Consider the following 16,304-nt stretch of genomic DNA (forward strand, 5'->3'; position numbering starts at 1 on the left):
CTCATACATATATATTAAAGAATTAACAAATCTTTATCTTTCATTTCACCACTTTCTTTGAGCATTATTGGAACCGAGATATGCTGGTCTTTTTGATTTTCTGGGCCTTCTTTGAGAATTGTTATGAAACCAAATTAGGATGCTAGTCTTTTGATCTTCAAAGGGGATTAGATACTATCTGAAGAAGGTTTTGGTGATGGGGAATTGCTTTGGATCTGAACCTGCTGCTGACCCGAAACCTAGCTCCACTAATCTTAGTACCCCTACCAAACAATCCACTCCAGGTAACTTTCTGACCTCATTTTCATCTTAAATGCTCATTACTTTTTCTGGGCTGCTGAGATTTTCATTGGTTTCTTGAGTTTTGCCTCGTGAATTATAAAAAAGAGTAAGAAGAGGAGTTTGGTTACTTTGTCTTGATGCTTTAATTTGAGGTATGTTAGTCATCAAGAAAATAAAATACTTGAGCTATGTTGTTTTCTCTTGCCTATCCGCTCTCTTTGTTTGTGTAGTTTTTTCTTTGCAGAAATTAAGAATTGCCCTTATCGGTTTTGTGAATTGGTGGTTGTAATTTGTTGGGTGAAACTCTAGTCATTTACTTATTTGGAAATGGTATGCTGAGTTTTCAACTCTTTTTTTATGTTATATGTAATCTAGGGACATCACGTGATTACAGCAGTGGTGGAGGTTTATCGGCCACGAGCAGCAGCGCAGGCCTCAGCCGGTTTTCGGCTGCTTTAAGTGATGATGCTTGTTTGGCCGGTGAAATATTGCCCATTCCGAATTTGAAAACTTATAGTTTTGCCGATTTGAGGAATGCCACAAGGAATTTCAAGTCTGACATGGTGTTGGGGGTGGGAGGTTTTGGGACTGTGTATAAGGGATGGGTAGACGAGAAGACGCTCATGCCGTCTAAAATTGGCACTGGGATGATGGTTGCAATCAAGAAATTGAACCCCGAAAGCATGCAGGGCTTTGAAGAATGGCAGGTAATATGAACTGGTTGAATTTAATAATTTGCTTATATTCATGGCTAACTTTAATCTAATTTTGCCTCATCTTCGACTTTATGGAGGATAAAAATAGGGAGGTAAACCCAATCCTCTTGTAAGGAACTTATGTAATGGTGATCTAGGAAATTGTCTTTGGCATCCACGTGTCTTAGAGGAATAAATTAAGTTTTTTTCATATGGGGGTGTTGTGTCGGAAACATTGTGGGAAGAGAATCAATATGCAACTGAAGAAGAACATGAAGAAGAACACCGTGCTTATGCAACTCTTGTACAAATGGAACAACTTTTACCTGTGTGCATAGCACCTCAAATAACTGTTGGTTATTGAAATGCAGATATGTCTTTGAGCTGGATGATTGGATAGTTTTCATTGACTGACAATTTTTATTAGCCATATTAGTTCACTAAAAAAATAAAAAAGGAAAAGAAACCTGATGGTAAAGTTTTTGGCAGAATTTACTCACTTTTTTGTTTTCTTAAAATGTATGTATATTGGTTCTCTGTATGTGTTTATCGACTATCATTGTATACGTCTCTACATATATATGCAAGTCTTCTCATAATCTTTCTGTTAGATCATCTGAATTTAGATGCTTTATGTGATCCTGGGCTTCCCTTGACTTGAAAGTGCAGTCAGAAGTGAACTTCTTGGGAAGACTTTGCCATCCTAACTTGGTAAAGCTTTTGGGATACTGTTGGGAGGATAAAGAGCTCTTACTTGTCTACGAGTTTATGCAGAAGGGAAGCCTGGAAAACCATCTTTTCAGAAGTAAGATCTTGTTTCACAAAAACTAGGAGAATGGAAGACCAAAAAACAAACTTGCTTAGACCTGATCCACCATGCAGGAAATGCTGCTATTGAGCCATTATCTTGGGACTTGCGACTCAAAATAGCTATAGGAGCAGCGAGGGGGCTGGCCTTCTTGCACACTTCAGACAAGCAAGTCATTTACAGGGACTTTAAAGCCTCCAATATTCTTCTTGATGGGGTAAGATTCTTTAATATAACGCTCCTGTTGGCTGAGTTTTTCTTTCTCTGTTTCGGTTGCTTGACTACAGGAGATAAATTGGGATTGTGGTGAAGTCAGTTGGTTAGCATGGATTGTTGCCTTCGAAATTTTTTTCCTCTTTACAAATAAAAGAAAGGGAAGAAAGAACTCAATGTATCAAACATTAGAAAAGTACATGATATGATTAATCTTACATAAAGTGCAGGCTACTGCAGCAGTTGCAATATTAGGCGCAGAGTCGCCAAAATGTAACTTATTTCCTAGTGATGCAAAGGACTACCCTTGGGGCTGAGTATGGTGGAAATGAAAGCCTGTGGTTATAAGATTTGCGTATCTTATCTAAAATCTAACACTAAGCAGGGAATAGGAAAAGATACATCTTTCGCTATTCCCATCTGAAAGGATAGTCAGAGAATTTTTTGGTATTTCAAGTAAGCTTTTTATTGCACTTATGCCAATTTTTCTTGGATTCTGTAGAGTTACAATGCAAAAATATCTGACTTTGGCTTAGCAAAACTGGGGCCCTCTGGAGGGGATTCTCATGTAACAACCCGAGTTATGGGAACATATGGCTATGCAGCACCTGAATACGTCGCAACAGGTGAGTGCCTAATGCACTCGATTTTATAGATAATATCGGATGTCTCAATCCCTGAGCTTCTGGTTACCATCTGATGGTATTGAGTCGAATTTTCTAGTTGAAACTGAACTTAATTTAATGATTACATGATGGTGTCTTATATATTCAGTATTTCCCTGAACTGAATCCAAATATTTGTCAACTTTGCTGGCTTTGGAGTTTTGGATTCATTATATTTGTTGAAATGGGAATCCAGGAAAGGGGCATTAAGGTTTTATTTATTATGGCCAAGTTTTTGACACATTTAAGACGTGTTGTTAATTTGGTGCTGCAAATGCTACAGATATAGAAATTAATGCTTGTGTATTATTGGAGTCTCATGCATAGCAGCATAGGGTTGAGTGTGGTTTTTCAGAAGAAAGAAAAGAGTAAAAAGGGACTTACAGAGGCATTTGAACTGAAGAGGGTATAGTTATTCGTTTCCAGAATCGGAATAGTAAGAGTTTCTATCCAGCTATTTCAACTAATATGCCTGGGGGTTTCACAGCTCTTTTCTAGAGTCCACTATCGACATCTATACTTGAATATGTGCAATTATATATACTGCATTTATGCTCTTTGCGAATCTGAAGATATTCAGGACCAGATATCAAATAATATTTCTCCTATTTTTGCTGTTACTTTACAAAAATAATACTCATGCTAATCTCTAACTAAACACAGGCGTAAGAACAAATTTGATAGTAATCATCCATATTCAGGCTGATTTTGGAATATTTTATATCATAGCCCTGATTATCCTGTTCATCTTTACTTTTTATAATATACATTGGATATATGATTATTTAGATTTATCAAATTTTTTCTCGCATTGTGAAAGCCTGTGGTATGGGAATGATCTGGTACAAACTTATAAAAATCTGGGATAAAGAATCCAACCTACGAGTTGAAATACAATAATTGAAATTGTTGGCTTTTTTAACATTTTGTTGAAATGATTATATTGTTCTTAAATTGCTAAATTTATACAAAAATATGATTGTCAAATTGTTTATTTGAATCCTTTGTAAGATTATCTTGAAGAGCATATTTGATCATTTTCAAATGTCAAGTATATGGAATATAACATGAAATTATTCTAGGATTTGTAAATCTTGCCACCATCTTACCAAACATAATTGACGAACGACTTTATTAACAGTCTTTCGTACAAAGGGAGTGTTTGCAAAAACTTTGTTTTTAGAGAAGTGATTTTTGTAAAAAAAATTACAAGTTGTAGCAAAATTAAAAGTGGGTAGTGTTTGTAAAAAAATGAAAATCAGATGAAAGTTAAATTGGATAGTGTTTAGAGAAAAATCGCTTCTAAAATAAACTTATTGTTTAAGGACTATTTTGTCCCTATGTGTTAAAAAGATTATATCTTTTTCACTTGTTGTTTGTCAATAATAATTATTTTTTCACAAAAAATAATGAATTCTATTTTGATTATTATATTACATATTTGTTTTTTAAAAAATATTACAAAAAATGTGTTTGATCAAATAATAATATGTGAATGAAGTAATATAATTAGATGATATAGCAAATAAAATATAAATTTTTTTAAAATATTAAATATGTAAAAGTGTAAATTTGATTATTGTTAAATTATTTGAAAACTTCAATATCAACTCTATATATACAATTTTAAAAATAAAATAAAAACGATAAAGTTGAATTAAAATTATTATAATAAGGGTAAAGTAGTAAAAATAAAATTGAATTTATTTACAAAAAAGGCAAAGCAGCTGGAAGCACCTCCCAAGGTGTTTCTAGCTTTTGGCCTAAAAACACTTTTCTTAGCCATTTCAGAAGCAGAAGTTGGCATGCCAAACACTTCAAAGTGCTTATTGGGAGCCAGAAGCTGAAAAGCATTTTTCTAAAGCGCTCGCAAACACTCCCAAAGTGAACATGGTCTCAGTGTTTGTTGACATTTGTTCCTTAGTGCTGCAGAGCTCTCACGCTGAACCTTTCCCACCCACCCACATATCCACTGCCATTTCCCCTCCAATGAAGAAGAGAAGTACAAAACGACTTAGTCACCCAAGACGATACACATAAAACACTGAAATCTACAATCCACAAGCAAGTTACTCTAATGCCTTGAGTGCATTTAATCTTCCTTGTCCGTTAATCATGTTGCATCTTTAACAACAGGGCATCTATATGTGAAGAGTGATGTGTATGGCTTCGGCGTAGTGTTGCTTGAGATGTTGACAGGGTTGAGAGCACTTGATACAAGAAGACCGAGCGGGCAGCATAATTTGGTTGATTGGTTGAAACCCCTTCTCCCCCAACGACGCAAACTCAAATCCTACATGGATGCACGAATAGAGGGACAGTATTCATCCAAGGCAGCACTACAAGCTTCTCAGCTCACTCTGAGATGCTTGGAAGGGGAACCAAGAAAACGGCCTTCAATGAAAGAAGTCGTGGATGTGTTGGAACAGATTGCTGCTATGGAAAAACCAAGAGAATCCAAGAATAGATCCACACATTCTTCGTCCCAACACAATGGGCAATCACCGAGACCTTATCGCTCCCCCCGTCACCCAAGTAATCAAGGTACTCTCACAGGAGCTGGAAGATGACCCATGTTATATACGGTGAGCAATTCTCAAGTTAAACTTGCCATTAACTATTGTTTTAACTGATGTTCAATTCTTTCCTGAAGGAATTTTGTGAGGTTGTTACTACCCCTCTACATTTGACATTGATGAATGTATTATAATCTGTAAAACGATTGTGACGACGAATTCAATTGTCTGTGAGTGTAGCAGGAAAACCAATTTTTTTATGTTTTAATGATTTGTTTTCACAGCCAAATCTTTGTATTTCCAATCCTGCATGCAAGTAATAGTTGACATTTATGTTCGTATTCATTGTTATACTGAGTGATTATGTTCATCCAACTGCATGTTGCAAATTTCGAGCAATTAGCTCTCAAAACACTAGTTTCCATATACTGAGTGATTATGTTCATCCAACTGCATGTTGCAAATTTCGAGCAATTAGCTCTCAAAAACATCCTTTGAGGTACATTACAAACTAACACCCGTTCAACGGGGATGCATGTACTTATAATTTTACAAAAAATAAACGATACTTATATAATGAAACATAATTTACTCAATTCCTTGAACACACAATCATCATGACACCCAACACTTTCTGTACAAAGAAATAGGAAAAAAATGCAAGCAACCCCCTTATGATACTGCAAATGAGCAAATTATCCCTTTATGATACTGCAAATGAGCAAATTATCCCCCTGTGAAACAAAAAATTACCAATTTACCCTATTGTGTTTTCAAAATGAAGCAATTTACCTTTTTAGATAGGGAGGTAAATTGCTTTATTTTAAAAAGTATAGGAGGACAAATTGCTATTTTTTTATTATAGAGGGATAATTTGCTCATTTATAATATCACAGGGATAAATTGAATCAAGCCCCAAAGTAATATGGAATTTCACATGATCAAAGTGTTCAATGGTTTTTGTCTTTCACTGGTCCCTTTGGAATTTTGGCTACAACTTCAGTCTCAAACTTCTTATACATTTTCTTCATCTGCCTGTTTACTGTATAAGCAAGACTGTCAACTTCGTCCTCGTATTTCTCGTATAGGAATGGAAGAGTTTCCAAGCAGACAAGACCTAAATTAAAACAAACAAACATCTTAACTCAGTGTATCTGTCTGTAAGAATATAATGAAAAATTCAGTATTATCCTTTTTTTCTCATATTTAATTAAAAAATAAACAAAAAATACCTCACTATGATTATTATTTCAAAAACTAAAACGAAAACACAAATATTTGTCACGATTAATCAATATTTTATATGGTTATCACTTACAATAACAATGGTTAATATCCACCATGCAACTATAATGAATAAATATTATCTATAATTTTTTTTATTATTGATCATAGTAATAAATAGTAACGAAATGAAGCAAATTATTGGAGGTAACATGTGATTATGCATCACGATGACTCTTTGTGGTTTAAAAAATGAAGCAAATTATTCTGTATTTAAACTATTGATGGGAGATAATTTACTTTATTTTCTAAAATATAAAAGGATAATTTACTAAATATTTTTTTAGAGAGATTTTTTACTTATTTCACATATTATTGAAAATAAATTACATCTAACCCTAGAAACAAGTATCAATTTTACTTACCAAAAAACAGAAGATTCAAGCTATTGATGTAGCTTCCAATAATTGAAGTGATCCAAAGACCAATAATTGTCTGGAAAAGCAAAAAAAAAAAAAAAAAATTAGTTCAAAAAATATTTTAGTTTTCGTCTTATAACTTAGACCCGATACAGTTTCAATCTAATTATTTACGAAATTCTCTAAAACAGTCGCTAACTCAAAACAAATCTCATTTTCCATCCTCCTGTCAATTGATGCTAGGAAATTAAAGGGAAAAAAACATATATAAATCACGTGGCTATTTTCCTCCATTTTAAAAAAATAACGACTGCGTGAGTTTCATATAATTTTTTCATTATTTTTTTAATAAAAATTGGCAAGAGGGTTGAGACGAAGAATCTTTTAAAATTTTCCGACTATTTTCGAGAATTATGTAAATAAGAAAATTAAAAGTATATAAGGCCTAAATTATAAGAAAAAAACATACAATTTCCTGGCCCCTATAAAATTATTAATCAACTGGACATTGTGTTACCAGTAAGAAGAGTCTTGGATCATAACCACTTGCCACGTACAAGAACTTTGACAATAAGTGGTTGAAGTTTCTGTGGAAAATTGAAGCAACATCTCTCGAAGTCGAATCCTCTAATATTATTTTGGGAATATTGGGAGTATTCCTGAAATAAAGAAATAATTATTCACGTTACGTTTTACTTTTAATATGATATCGACAAGCATTTCATATTGATTACAAACTATATGTTAGGTGGTTTACATTACCCCTCAAAAGGGATAAATATTATTTTAGTCCGCTAAGTATGCCTAATTTTAATTTTAGTCTGATAACTATGTCTATTTTTGTTTAGGTCCAGCAACTTACGAAATTGCTTACTTTTAGTCCTCTGGCTGATTTTCGGACAATTTTACCCCTATGCAACTTTTGAAAAGCAATTTTAGTCCATATGCACTCATATGGGTAAATAAATAGCGATTTACCTCCCTATATTTTTAAAATACAATAATTTACCCCCTATGATTCTTAAAATGAAGCAATTTACCTCCCTATATAAAGAGGTAAATTGCTTCATTTTAAAAAATATAGGGGGTAAATTGCTATATTTTTTTTCATAGGGGGTAATGTGCTCATTTTCAATGTCACAGGAGGATAAATTATTATTCACCCCTTATTAATATATATATGTATATATATATATATATATATATTCACAGATTTGAATAGCTGAAGCTATTGAACGTACCATTTGAAAAATTGAGCTGCAGAGGACCAAATGAAGAGGATGAGCATTGCGGTGATGAAGAGATGACAGAGCAGAGTCACCAAACTGTACTCCGCCACTTCCAAAAGGAACCAAATTGCTGCCGTCCCTATTAATATTCCACCCGAAACTCTTGCGTCCCTCCACAACAGCACCTCACCCACTGTTCACTCAACTCATCATCATAAGAAAAAAGTTTTAAGTCAAAAAACACACCGGGGAAGGATGTTTAAACACACATATACACCTTAAAATCAAAAAAATTATAATTTTAATCCTGTAATTTATGAAAAATGGTATTTGTAGTCCTGCATGAATAGATTTTTATGATTTAGTTTTGAATTTTAAAAAATTTGGCAATTTTCATTCGTTTCGTGCAATTCAGGTGGAAAATTGCATGTGACTTGTACATGACCCCAATTAAATTGCGATTTGTATAGGATCAAAATTGACAATTTCTTAAAGTTTCAGGACTAAAAATGCCAACGCCCCATAAGATACAGGACTTAAATTGCAATTTAATTTGTTCATGTGCAAGTCACATGTAATTTTCAGTCAAATTCGCTGGAAAACGACTAAAATTGCCAAAATTATAGAGTTACAGGACTAAATTGTGAAAATCAATCCGTACAGGACCAAAAATGCTACTCACACTATAAGTTACATGACTAAACTTTTAAAGTCTTTTCGTTAAAAAAGATCTTCTATTATACGTTCATATCACGCTTGTCAATTATTTATTGACGTTACATCAATGAGCGACATAAAAGTACGGTAGAAGATTCGTACGTTATATGCACACTTATTTATACACAAGCGATCAAAGATACTAGACGAGTTTGCATTATTTAAATTTTTGTGGGATTTATTTAGTTGAATGAAAAGAAAAGGAAGAACAAAATGAGTAATTAATTATCAAAATCAATAATGAATTAACTTTAAATGTACATGAATAAAAAATTATTCATAAAAATTAATTAATTAAATTAATAATGATTATTTTCGGAAAAATAAGTATAGTTAAGGGTATTTAAGATAATTCATATTTTACCGAAGCTATGGTATAGTTACCATATATAAGAATCGCTCATTTAATAATATTTATGTATATAATTTATCTATATTAGCTAGCAATTTATGTAGACTCGATGTATGCATATTTATATATATAATATGGTTATATTAAAAGAAATTTACATAATTTATATCACTTATTCAATAAATTGATGAAGCAAATCGGCTTTAAATAAAATAGAATTAAATTTATCTATAATTAATCAAATTTTATAAAGAGAACAAAAATTGTAAAGATGATTTTCTTATAATAAGTTACCAAGATTTTCTTCTAATAAGTTACCAGCTTTAAGCCGATATGAATGATTAATTTTTTTTGCAGTGAGTCAAAGAAAATTTGAAACTAGAATTAAAAATTGAGTAAAGATTTATGTGCATTAATTTACATCAAGAAAAAAAAAAGTATTGATTGAAAAGTAGTGGGTATTTTTACTAATTATCTGAAGTGATGAGAAAATTGTTGGAAATTTTGTTTTTATATTAGAAAGTAGGAGTAATTATATTTGCACCTCTTGATTTATGGTCTATTTATTAAATTATCCTTATTTTTTTGTATAATTATACATACACCCATCAAAATATTAATATTATTTACATATTCCCATCAAAATGTTAATATTACTTACACAATTAATCACTCCTTACTTTATTGAGAAATTACACTCACCCCCTAAAAATTTTAGCATCATTAGACAAACTACCCTTATTTTTGCTGTTAGGGATAGTTTATGTAATTATGCAAAGATAGAGAGTAATTGTATAAATAGACCATAGATTAGGAGTATAAATATAATTATCCTTAAAAAATAATATCTTATTCAAGAAACAAATAGGGGAAAATAGGACTTATAATAACTCTGAAACTATATATGTGCTGGGGTTGTGCTCTTGTGTTAAAACAGACTAATCACACCTAAAATAGAATGTCATAATTATTGATTTTATTATTTTGGGACAATCACATTGTCCTTATTGAGGTTTGATACGGTTACACGTAAATTTTTAAAGTTTCTTTTTATATATAATAAATATATCATTTCATTAGTTAAAATTCATTGAATTTGATGATAATAACAAAAAAATCGAATAAAGATCCATGTTTACCCTCCAATTGACTTATTACTGATTTATTGCATGTCAAATAATTATTTTTATGATCAAACTACCTTTATACATCTCACATTAACGCATGTGAACAGGCATGCCTTCCCTGTTATAAGGATAGTTTAGTAAAAAAGTATTTATTTGACTTGCAATAAGTTAGTAATAAGTTCATCAAGGGTAAATATTTATTTTTATTCAATTTTATTTTTGTTAATATCAATAAATTTAATTAATTTTGACTAACGAAAGAATTTATTTATTAGTCTAAAGCTAACCTCAGGAATATTAGATATAGTTTTTTAAACAAAAGTCAGAGCATTTAAAAACTATTGTAATAAATTATTGTTGCAATAAAAGTCAGAGCATTTAAAAACAAAATTGACTAAAAGTGAAAAACCAAAGTTAGATAGGAAAACTAGATTTAATATTACAATTTTATCAATAAATTGCAAAAAAATATTATTTATAACGTTTACTTTAAATTAATTTAATTTAAATAATTAAAAAATATAAGTTATAAATAAATAAAAAAATATTATTTTCAACCTTTTCTTTTCAATAAAAAGCTAAAAAATGCTTTGAACAAGCTCATGCAAACACTCCTTACATCAAATAATAGGGTAAATTACCACTACCTCCGTGATGTTTAGCATAATTACGACTATCCCTCATTATTTTAAAAAATTATAAATACCCATCTCAAATAGAAAATCATCGTGTAGCCCCTAAACGGTAAAGTGGATATTAATATTCTGCACTTGCTGATTTTTTTTAAAATAAAAAAATATTTAAAAAATAGGGTAGGTAAAGTATTTTAAAAAAAATTCTAAAAAACATATAAAATTTTCAATTTAGAATGCAAAATCCCATTTTGGTCCGTTCAATACAAAAACTGGATGAAAGCCTAAAAGAAGCTAACAGAATGGGCTCGTTGGTAGACGGACGTTAAAATTAAGGGAGGGTATTTATAATTTCTCAAAATAATGTAAAAATATTTATAATTATACCAAATTTTAGGAGAGATAGTTGTAATTTACTCTCAATAATATAACTGACGTAAAAGTAACTTATACATCAATTCACTCAAAAAAAAAAAAAAAAATAGTGCAAGTGTTATTACCTTTTCCTCCTCCCAGAACTGCATGTATTGGCCTTTGTCTGCCAAACAGCCTCGTTGGTGGCAAAGAACCGCTGTAAGAATCCGATGAAGTATCCATAGTTAACAAATTAGTTCTTGAAGCTTCTCTTAAACAGACAGAAATAGCACTGTGATGGGCATATATATACATATGTTAGAAGGCAGAGCACATGTTCAAATCTTGGTTGCGAAGAAATTAAGGTTGCAAGTTGGAGTAAGAAAGGTATGACTTGATTGGGCATGTTAGTATCCACTACAACAACTTAACATCCATCATCACTTTATTCCTTTGCTTCTTTATTATTCTATATTTTGATGACATATTTTTAATGCCATAAATATATATATTTTTTATCCCGTAATTTTGATATTTTAGTATTTTTATTTTTTTTATCTTTTTAAGATTGTGAAAGAGTTATGTGACTTTTGACGTTTTTCACGATTTTGGTTCTTATGTGCCGAATTTTGTAAAAATAGTCGGAATAAATCATATGCACCTCACGTGGTTAATTTAAATTGGGATTTTTGTTGTGATTGGTTCACTTTTGCCAACATGAACGGATATTTTAAAGAAAATTACGTGATTTATTCTGGCAACTTTTGCAAAATTCTGCACCTAAAGGACCAAAATTGTTTAAATGTCAAAAAGTTACAGGACTCTTTTGCAATTCCTAGAAGAATCGCAAGGACTAGATGATTCATTCCGGCAACTTTTGAAAGATCCGGCACCGAAAGGACCAATATTGAAAAATGTCAAAAAGTTATAGGACCCTTTTGCAATCCCAGGAAAGATAAAGGACCAAAAATGTCAAAAGGCCATATACCGCATGATTTATTTTTGCAACTTTTGCAAAATTCGGTACCGAAAGGACCAAAATTGCAAATGTCAAAAAGCTATAGACTATTTTGTAATCCTATAGAGATCAAGGATAAAAATGCCAAAGCGCCAAAATTATAGGACCAAAAATATATTTAAGCTAGTTTCTATTGGATGTAAGCTTTACAACATGATAACTCAATGTTTATGTCACTAGAAGAAATATGACTTTTTATTATAGTTAATTAGCATGATTAAAAGTAAAAAATCATAGTGAATACTAACTAACCACGTTGGGCAATCGTTGTCTCTGCAAACAACGATAGAAGTTATAACTAAAACTATGACAAATATTTTAGAATAGGTAAAATCATAGTGAATTTTGATTAACCGTGGTTAAAACTTAAGTTTTCGTATCGATTTTATTTGAGCATGGTATATAGTACAAATTTGTCATGATTTTTAAGCCGTAGTAATCTATAGTATAGGGAATACTCCATCTTTTTGTTGTGTATATCTCAATACAAAAAAAATAAAAAAAAAAAAAAAAAAAAAAAAAAAAAAAAAAGGATTCCTACACTATGAACAAGTACAAATTAAAAATCGGGGTAAATCAATATTATATATTAACCAATGTCGAACAAATCTATGAGAAAATATAAAATTTTAACATAATTAATCAATATTTGTCATAGCTTTTAGCCATGGCCAAATATTTGCCATGGTTTTAGCTATACCTAATATTTTAGTCTCACTTACAAAAACGAGAATTGATGGTTGTTGCAGAGCTACGACTAATTTTTTTCGTCATAATTTTTTTCTTTTATCATAATAATTAACTATAGCGAAAAATTAGATTTATTATAGTGTTTGTTAGTATTGGTTATTTTGTGATATAGTTTCGATGTGGTAATTATTTTTTACGCTCAAGGAAGAATGGTTTCTGATAACACTGCCACTCCCCTCTCTGTTTCTTCTTCTTCTTTTCGATTACCGTATTTCCTTCTACAATCTGTTCTTACATTACCGGCCTGCTTTCTTAGCATCTCGCTAAACTCCTTTCTTACATCCCCCTATGCTTTTCCTCTTCGTAGGTTTTCTTAGATCTTATCTTGAATGATTATCTCGATGCAGATTTGCTCATAGGGGTATCGGGATGTCTTCGTAGTTTGTGAATGATAAACTCCTTTCTTACATTCCCTGGGCTCAGAGCCATGCAACTCTCGGATATATTCATATAAAGAAATTGATAGTTTGTGAATTGGACTTCAATACGTAATAGGTCAGCTTACTTGATTGATTGTGCCGCAATAAATTGTTGTTTGATCCGACAAAGCAAAATATGAATGTCTAAAAATAATAAATAAATTTATCATAAGTATGAATTCTGGACCCTTCTCATCAGGGGTAGCATGAAAAACACTTTGGAAAGATAAAGATCTTGAAAACCTCCTAAAATCAGTACTAAAGAAATCTACAAAAAATCGTTCATTGATTTTAAATTTACATGTACTATAAAAATTGAAGAACAAGTCTTACCATTAGTATCAGAAGAACAAAATTTTTCATTTGTTTTCAAAATTTTCAATTATTAAACATATTCTTATTCGTAAACCAAAGATATTAGTTTATGGTTTATGCAATTTGACGGCCTATATTTTAGGTTGTATAAATCAAAGGACTAAATTAACCTATTGAATTAAATCAACAATTCAGATTTAAATTGTTCTACATGAATTGATCTTAGATTACACAAAAGTGTATCACTATTTCCATATACATAACTATTTATTTTTTCTTAATATATATATACATATATATTTACTTGTATATAACTATTTGTAAAATTTGCTTCTATTATATATTTTTATTTTTAAATAATTGATTTATTTATGATATTTTGATTTTTGTATATATATAAGGTATATTACACTTATACCCCTCTGAAAATGCTAAATTACACTTTCCTCCAAAGAAGTTCAGAAATCACACTTTCTCCCTTCCGAAAATTCGCGATTTACATATAACCTCCTTTCATTAGGGTTTGGATAGAAAACGCTGACGTAAACAACAACATGTATATATATAAATTTATATGTGCCCCTCATTTAGTAATTTCATGTATTTTTATATTTATAAAGGAATAAATGTAATATATATATATATATATATATATATATAGAATGAGGTCAATACCATTACAGTTTTTTCTTCATAAATATAAAATTATTACATAAAAACGTTAAATAAGGAGTAAAATTGAAAATTTATGCAATTTTTTTTAACGCCAATATTTTTCGTCTCACTACAAGAAAACAGGGTATCAGAGACGGAAATTTCCGTCTCTGAAAGTAGGATTTCCGTCTCTAAAACACATTAGAGACGGAAAAATCCGTCGCTGAAGTCCACCGCTGAAGGTCGCGTCGCTAATAATTTAGCGACGGAAATACTCCGTCGCTAAATCTGAGACCGAAAATTCCATCGCTAATTCTGTCAACAAAAAAGAAGAAAATTTTACTGTAATCCGTCTCTGTTTCCGTCGATAAAGGTAAAATAATTTCCGTCTCTGAAATGAAGAAAATATTCCGTCTCTAAAACCTTACAAATTTCCGTCTCTAATCCCTCTCTGATTCGGCCTCTAAATTTTCAAAATTTTCGTCTAATCCGTCTCTGATTCAGCCTCAAAATTTTCCGTCTCTAATTTTTTTTGGTTTTTTTTGGGCAGATTTTTAATTTCTATACCCAAATTAATATCCTGGTCATTATACCATCAAATATACATTCCATCAATACCAAAATCTAAATTTCTCAAACAAGAACAACAAATATGAACAAAAAAGAAACTCATAATACAACAATACTAATATAATTGATGTCATCATTCAAATACTACCAAATAATATCAATATCTACTCCCAAGTCAACAAACATATATATAAAATAAAATATATAAAAAATTCAAGAATAAAAATATATATAAAAAATAATAATAATAAAAAGTTTACTTTTAGTTTTATTGTAATTAATTAAAATTAAAAATACATTATAATTATACAAATATATATTTTATCATGTTATATAATTACAACTTAATTTTATTACATAAATAAAAAAAATTCTTATTTTTGTGTTTTAATATTTTAATAAATAAAAAAATTTCTATTTACACCATCAGAGACGGAAATTTCCGTGGCTAAATTAAATAAAAAATTAGCTACGGAAACAGAGACGGGAATAACCAAATCTCAGCCATCTCGATTTTTAAGCAATCATTTAACAGTATCAGAGACGGAAATAGAGATGGAATTTAGCGAAATTATAAATCCGTCTCTAAAATAGAAATTATTAATAATTTATCATAAAAAGGATTCCGTCTCTAAATCCGTATCTGATAAAGACGGATTTTGTTCCATCTCTAAATTTTGGTCTCTGATACCCTGTTTTCTTGTAGTGTCTAAATCCTAACAAAATGGGATTAGGTGTAAATAGTGAATTTTTGAAAAGGAGTGTAAGTGTAATTCCAAAACTTGATTGGCAGAAACTGTATTTTTGCATTTTTAGTTTCGATTTTGGGTATCAGCGCATTTTTGCTTCCTTATACACGAGAAGCATTTATGATTTTTCTATCAGGAGCACGAATGTCCCTCATCCACCTCAATGCATTAGTTGATTTTAATCAAATAAGATCATGTGGTTGACAAATAACGGTACGAAAAATTTGACTTCTTTAGATAGAAAGCGTGTGGCCAATGAAGCCTTACTCAATTGGCGAAGATAAAGTCCCATGATTTTTAGAGTTTATGAGTTCGAACTTCATCGTATATGTGAGATGTTATTCTACTACATAATATGTAGTTGTCTACTGTAATAATAAGTGTCGTTTATATTTAATTTATCAATGTTGATCAGATTATGATTGTTGTAATTGTCTTTATTAGATATTGATATTCAATAGGCATTATTTTAATCAATTTTCAATTAATAATAGTTGGTCGCTTTCATTTTAAAGAAAAGATAAAAAAATATGTTACACATAGCTAGTTGGAAGTCCAAAAGAGGTCAGAAGGAGGGATCTGAATGAGGGAAACTG

At 30.7% G+C, this 16,304-nt stretch overlaps 2 protein-coding genes across 2 annotated transcripts in view; one reads left to right on the top strand and one right to left on the bottom strand.

Annotated features, from left to right (window-relative positions):
* The window catches only part of LOC105176011 (probable serine/threonine-protein kinase PIX13), a gene marked incomplete in the record, with an annotated part of 5,578 nt that extends 110 nt beyond the window's left edge, over window positions 1–5,468 (top strand). The window contains 6 exon segments of the mRNA XM_020698645.1: window positions 1–284; window positions 658–989; window positions 1,647–1,782; window positions 1,860–2,002; window positions 2,501–2,624; window positions 4,800–5,468. Of these exon segments, the coding sequence (XP_020554304.1) occupies window positions 197–284; window positions 658–989; window positions 1,647–1,782; window positions 1,860–2,002; window positions 2,501–2,624; window positions 4,800–5,233 (1,257 nt within the window).
* LOC105176012 (reticulon-like protein B9) lies at window positions 5,959–11,530 on the bottom strand. Its single transcript, XM_011098681.2, has 5 exons — window positions 11,380–11,530; window positions 8,064–8,244; window positions 7,340–7,481; window positions 6,829–6,898; window positions 5,959–6,296 (listed from the first exon to the last, which is right to left on the bottom strand). Exons 1-5 carry the CDS (start codon window positions 11,474–11,476, stop codon window positions 6,130–6,132), a joined length of 657 nt encoding a protein of 218 aa, XP_011096983.1. The 5' UTR covers window positions 11,477–11,530; the 3' UTR covers window positions 5,959–6,129.

This window comes from Sesamum indicum, linkage group LG13 (assembly GCF_000512975.1).
Source record: "Sesamum indicum cultivar Zhongzhi No. 13 linkage group LG13, S_indicum_v1.0, whole genome shotgun sequence".
In the NCBI taxonomy this organism is placed as follows: domain Eukaryota; kingdom Viridiplantae; phylum Streptophyta; class Magnoliopsida; order Lamiales; family Pedaliaceae; genus Sesamum; species Sesamum indicum.

Bases quoted from the DNA above. Each gene is read 5' to 3' on its own strand.
- LOC105176012 (XM_011098681.2), bottom strand. From the start codon at position 11,476: ATGGATACTTCATCGGATTCTTACAGCGGTTCTTTGCCACCAACGAGG. The intron at 8,245-11,379 runs GTAATAACACTT...TTGAGTGAACAG, and splicing joins AGTTCTGGGAGGAGGAAAAG to TGGGTGAGGTGCTGTTGTGG. The intron at 6,297-6,828 runs GTAAGTAAAATT...GTTTTAATTTAG, and splicing joins CTTGAATCTTCTGTTTTTTG to GTCTTGTCTGCTTGGAAACT.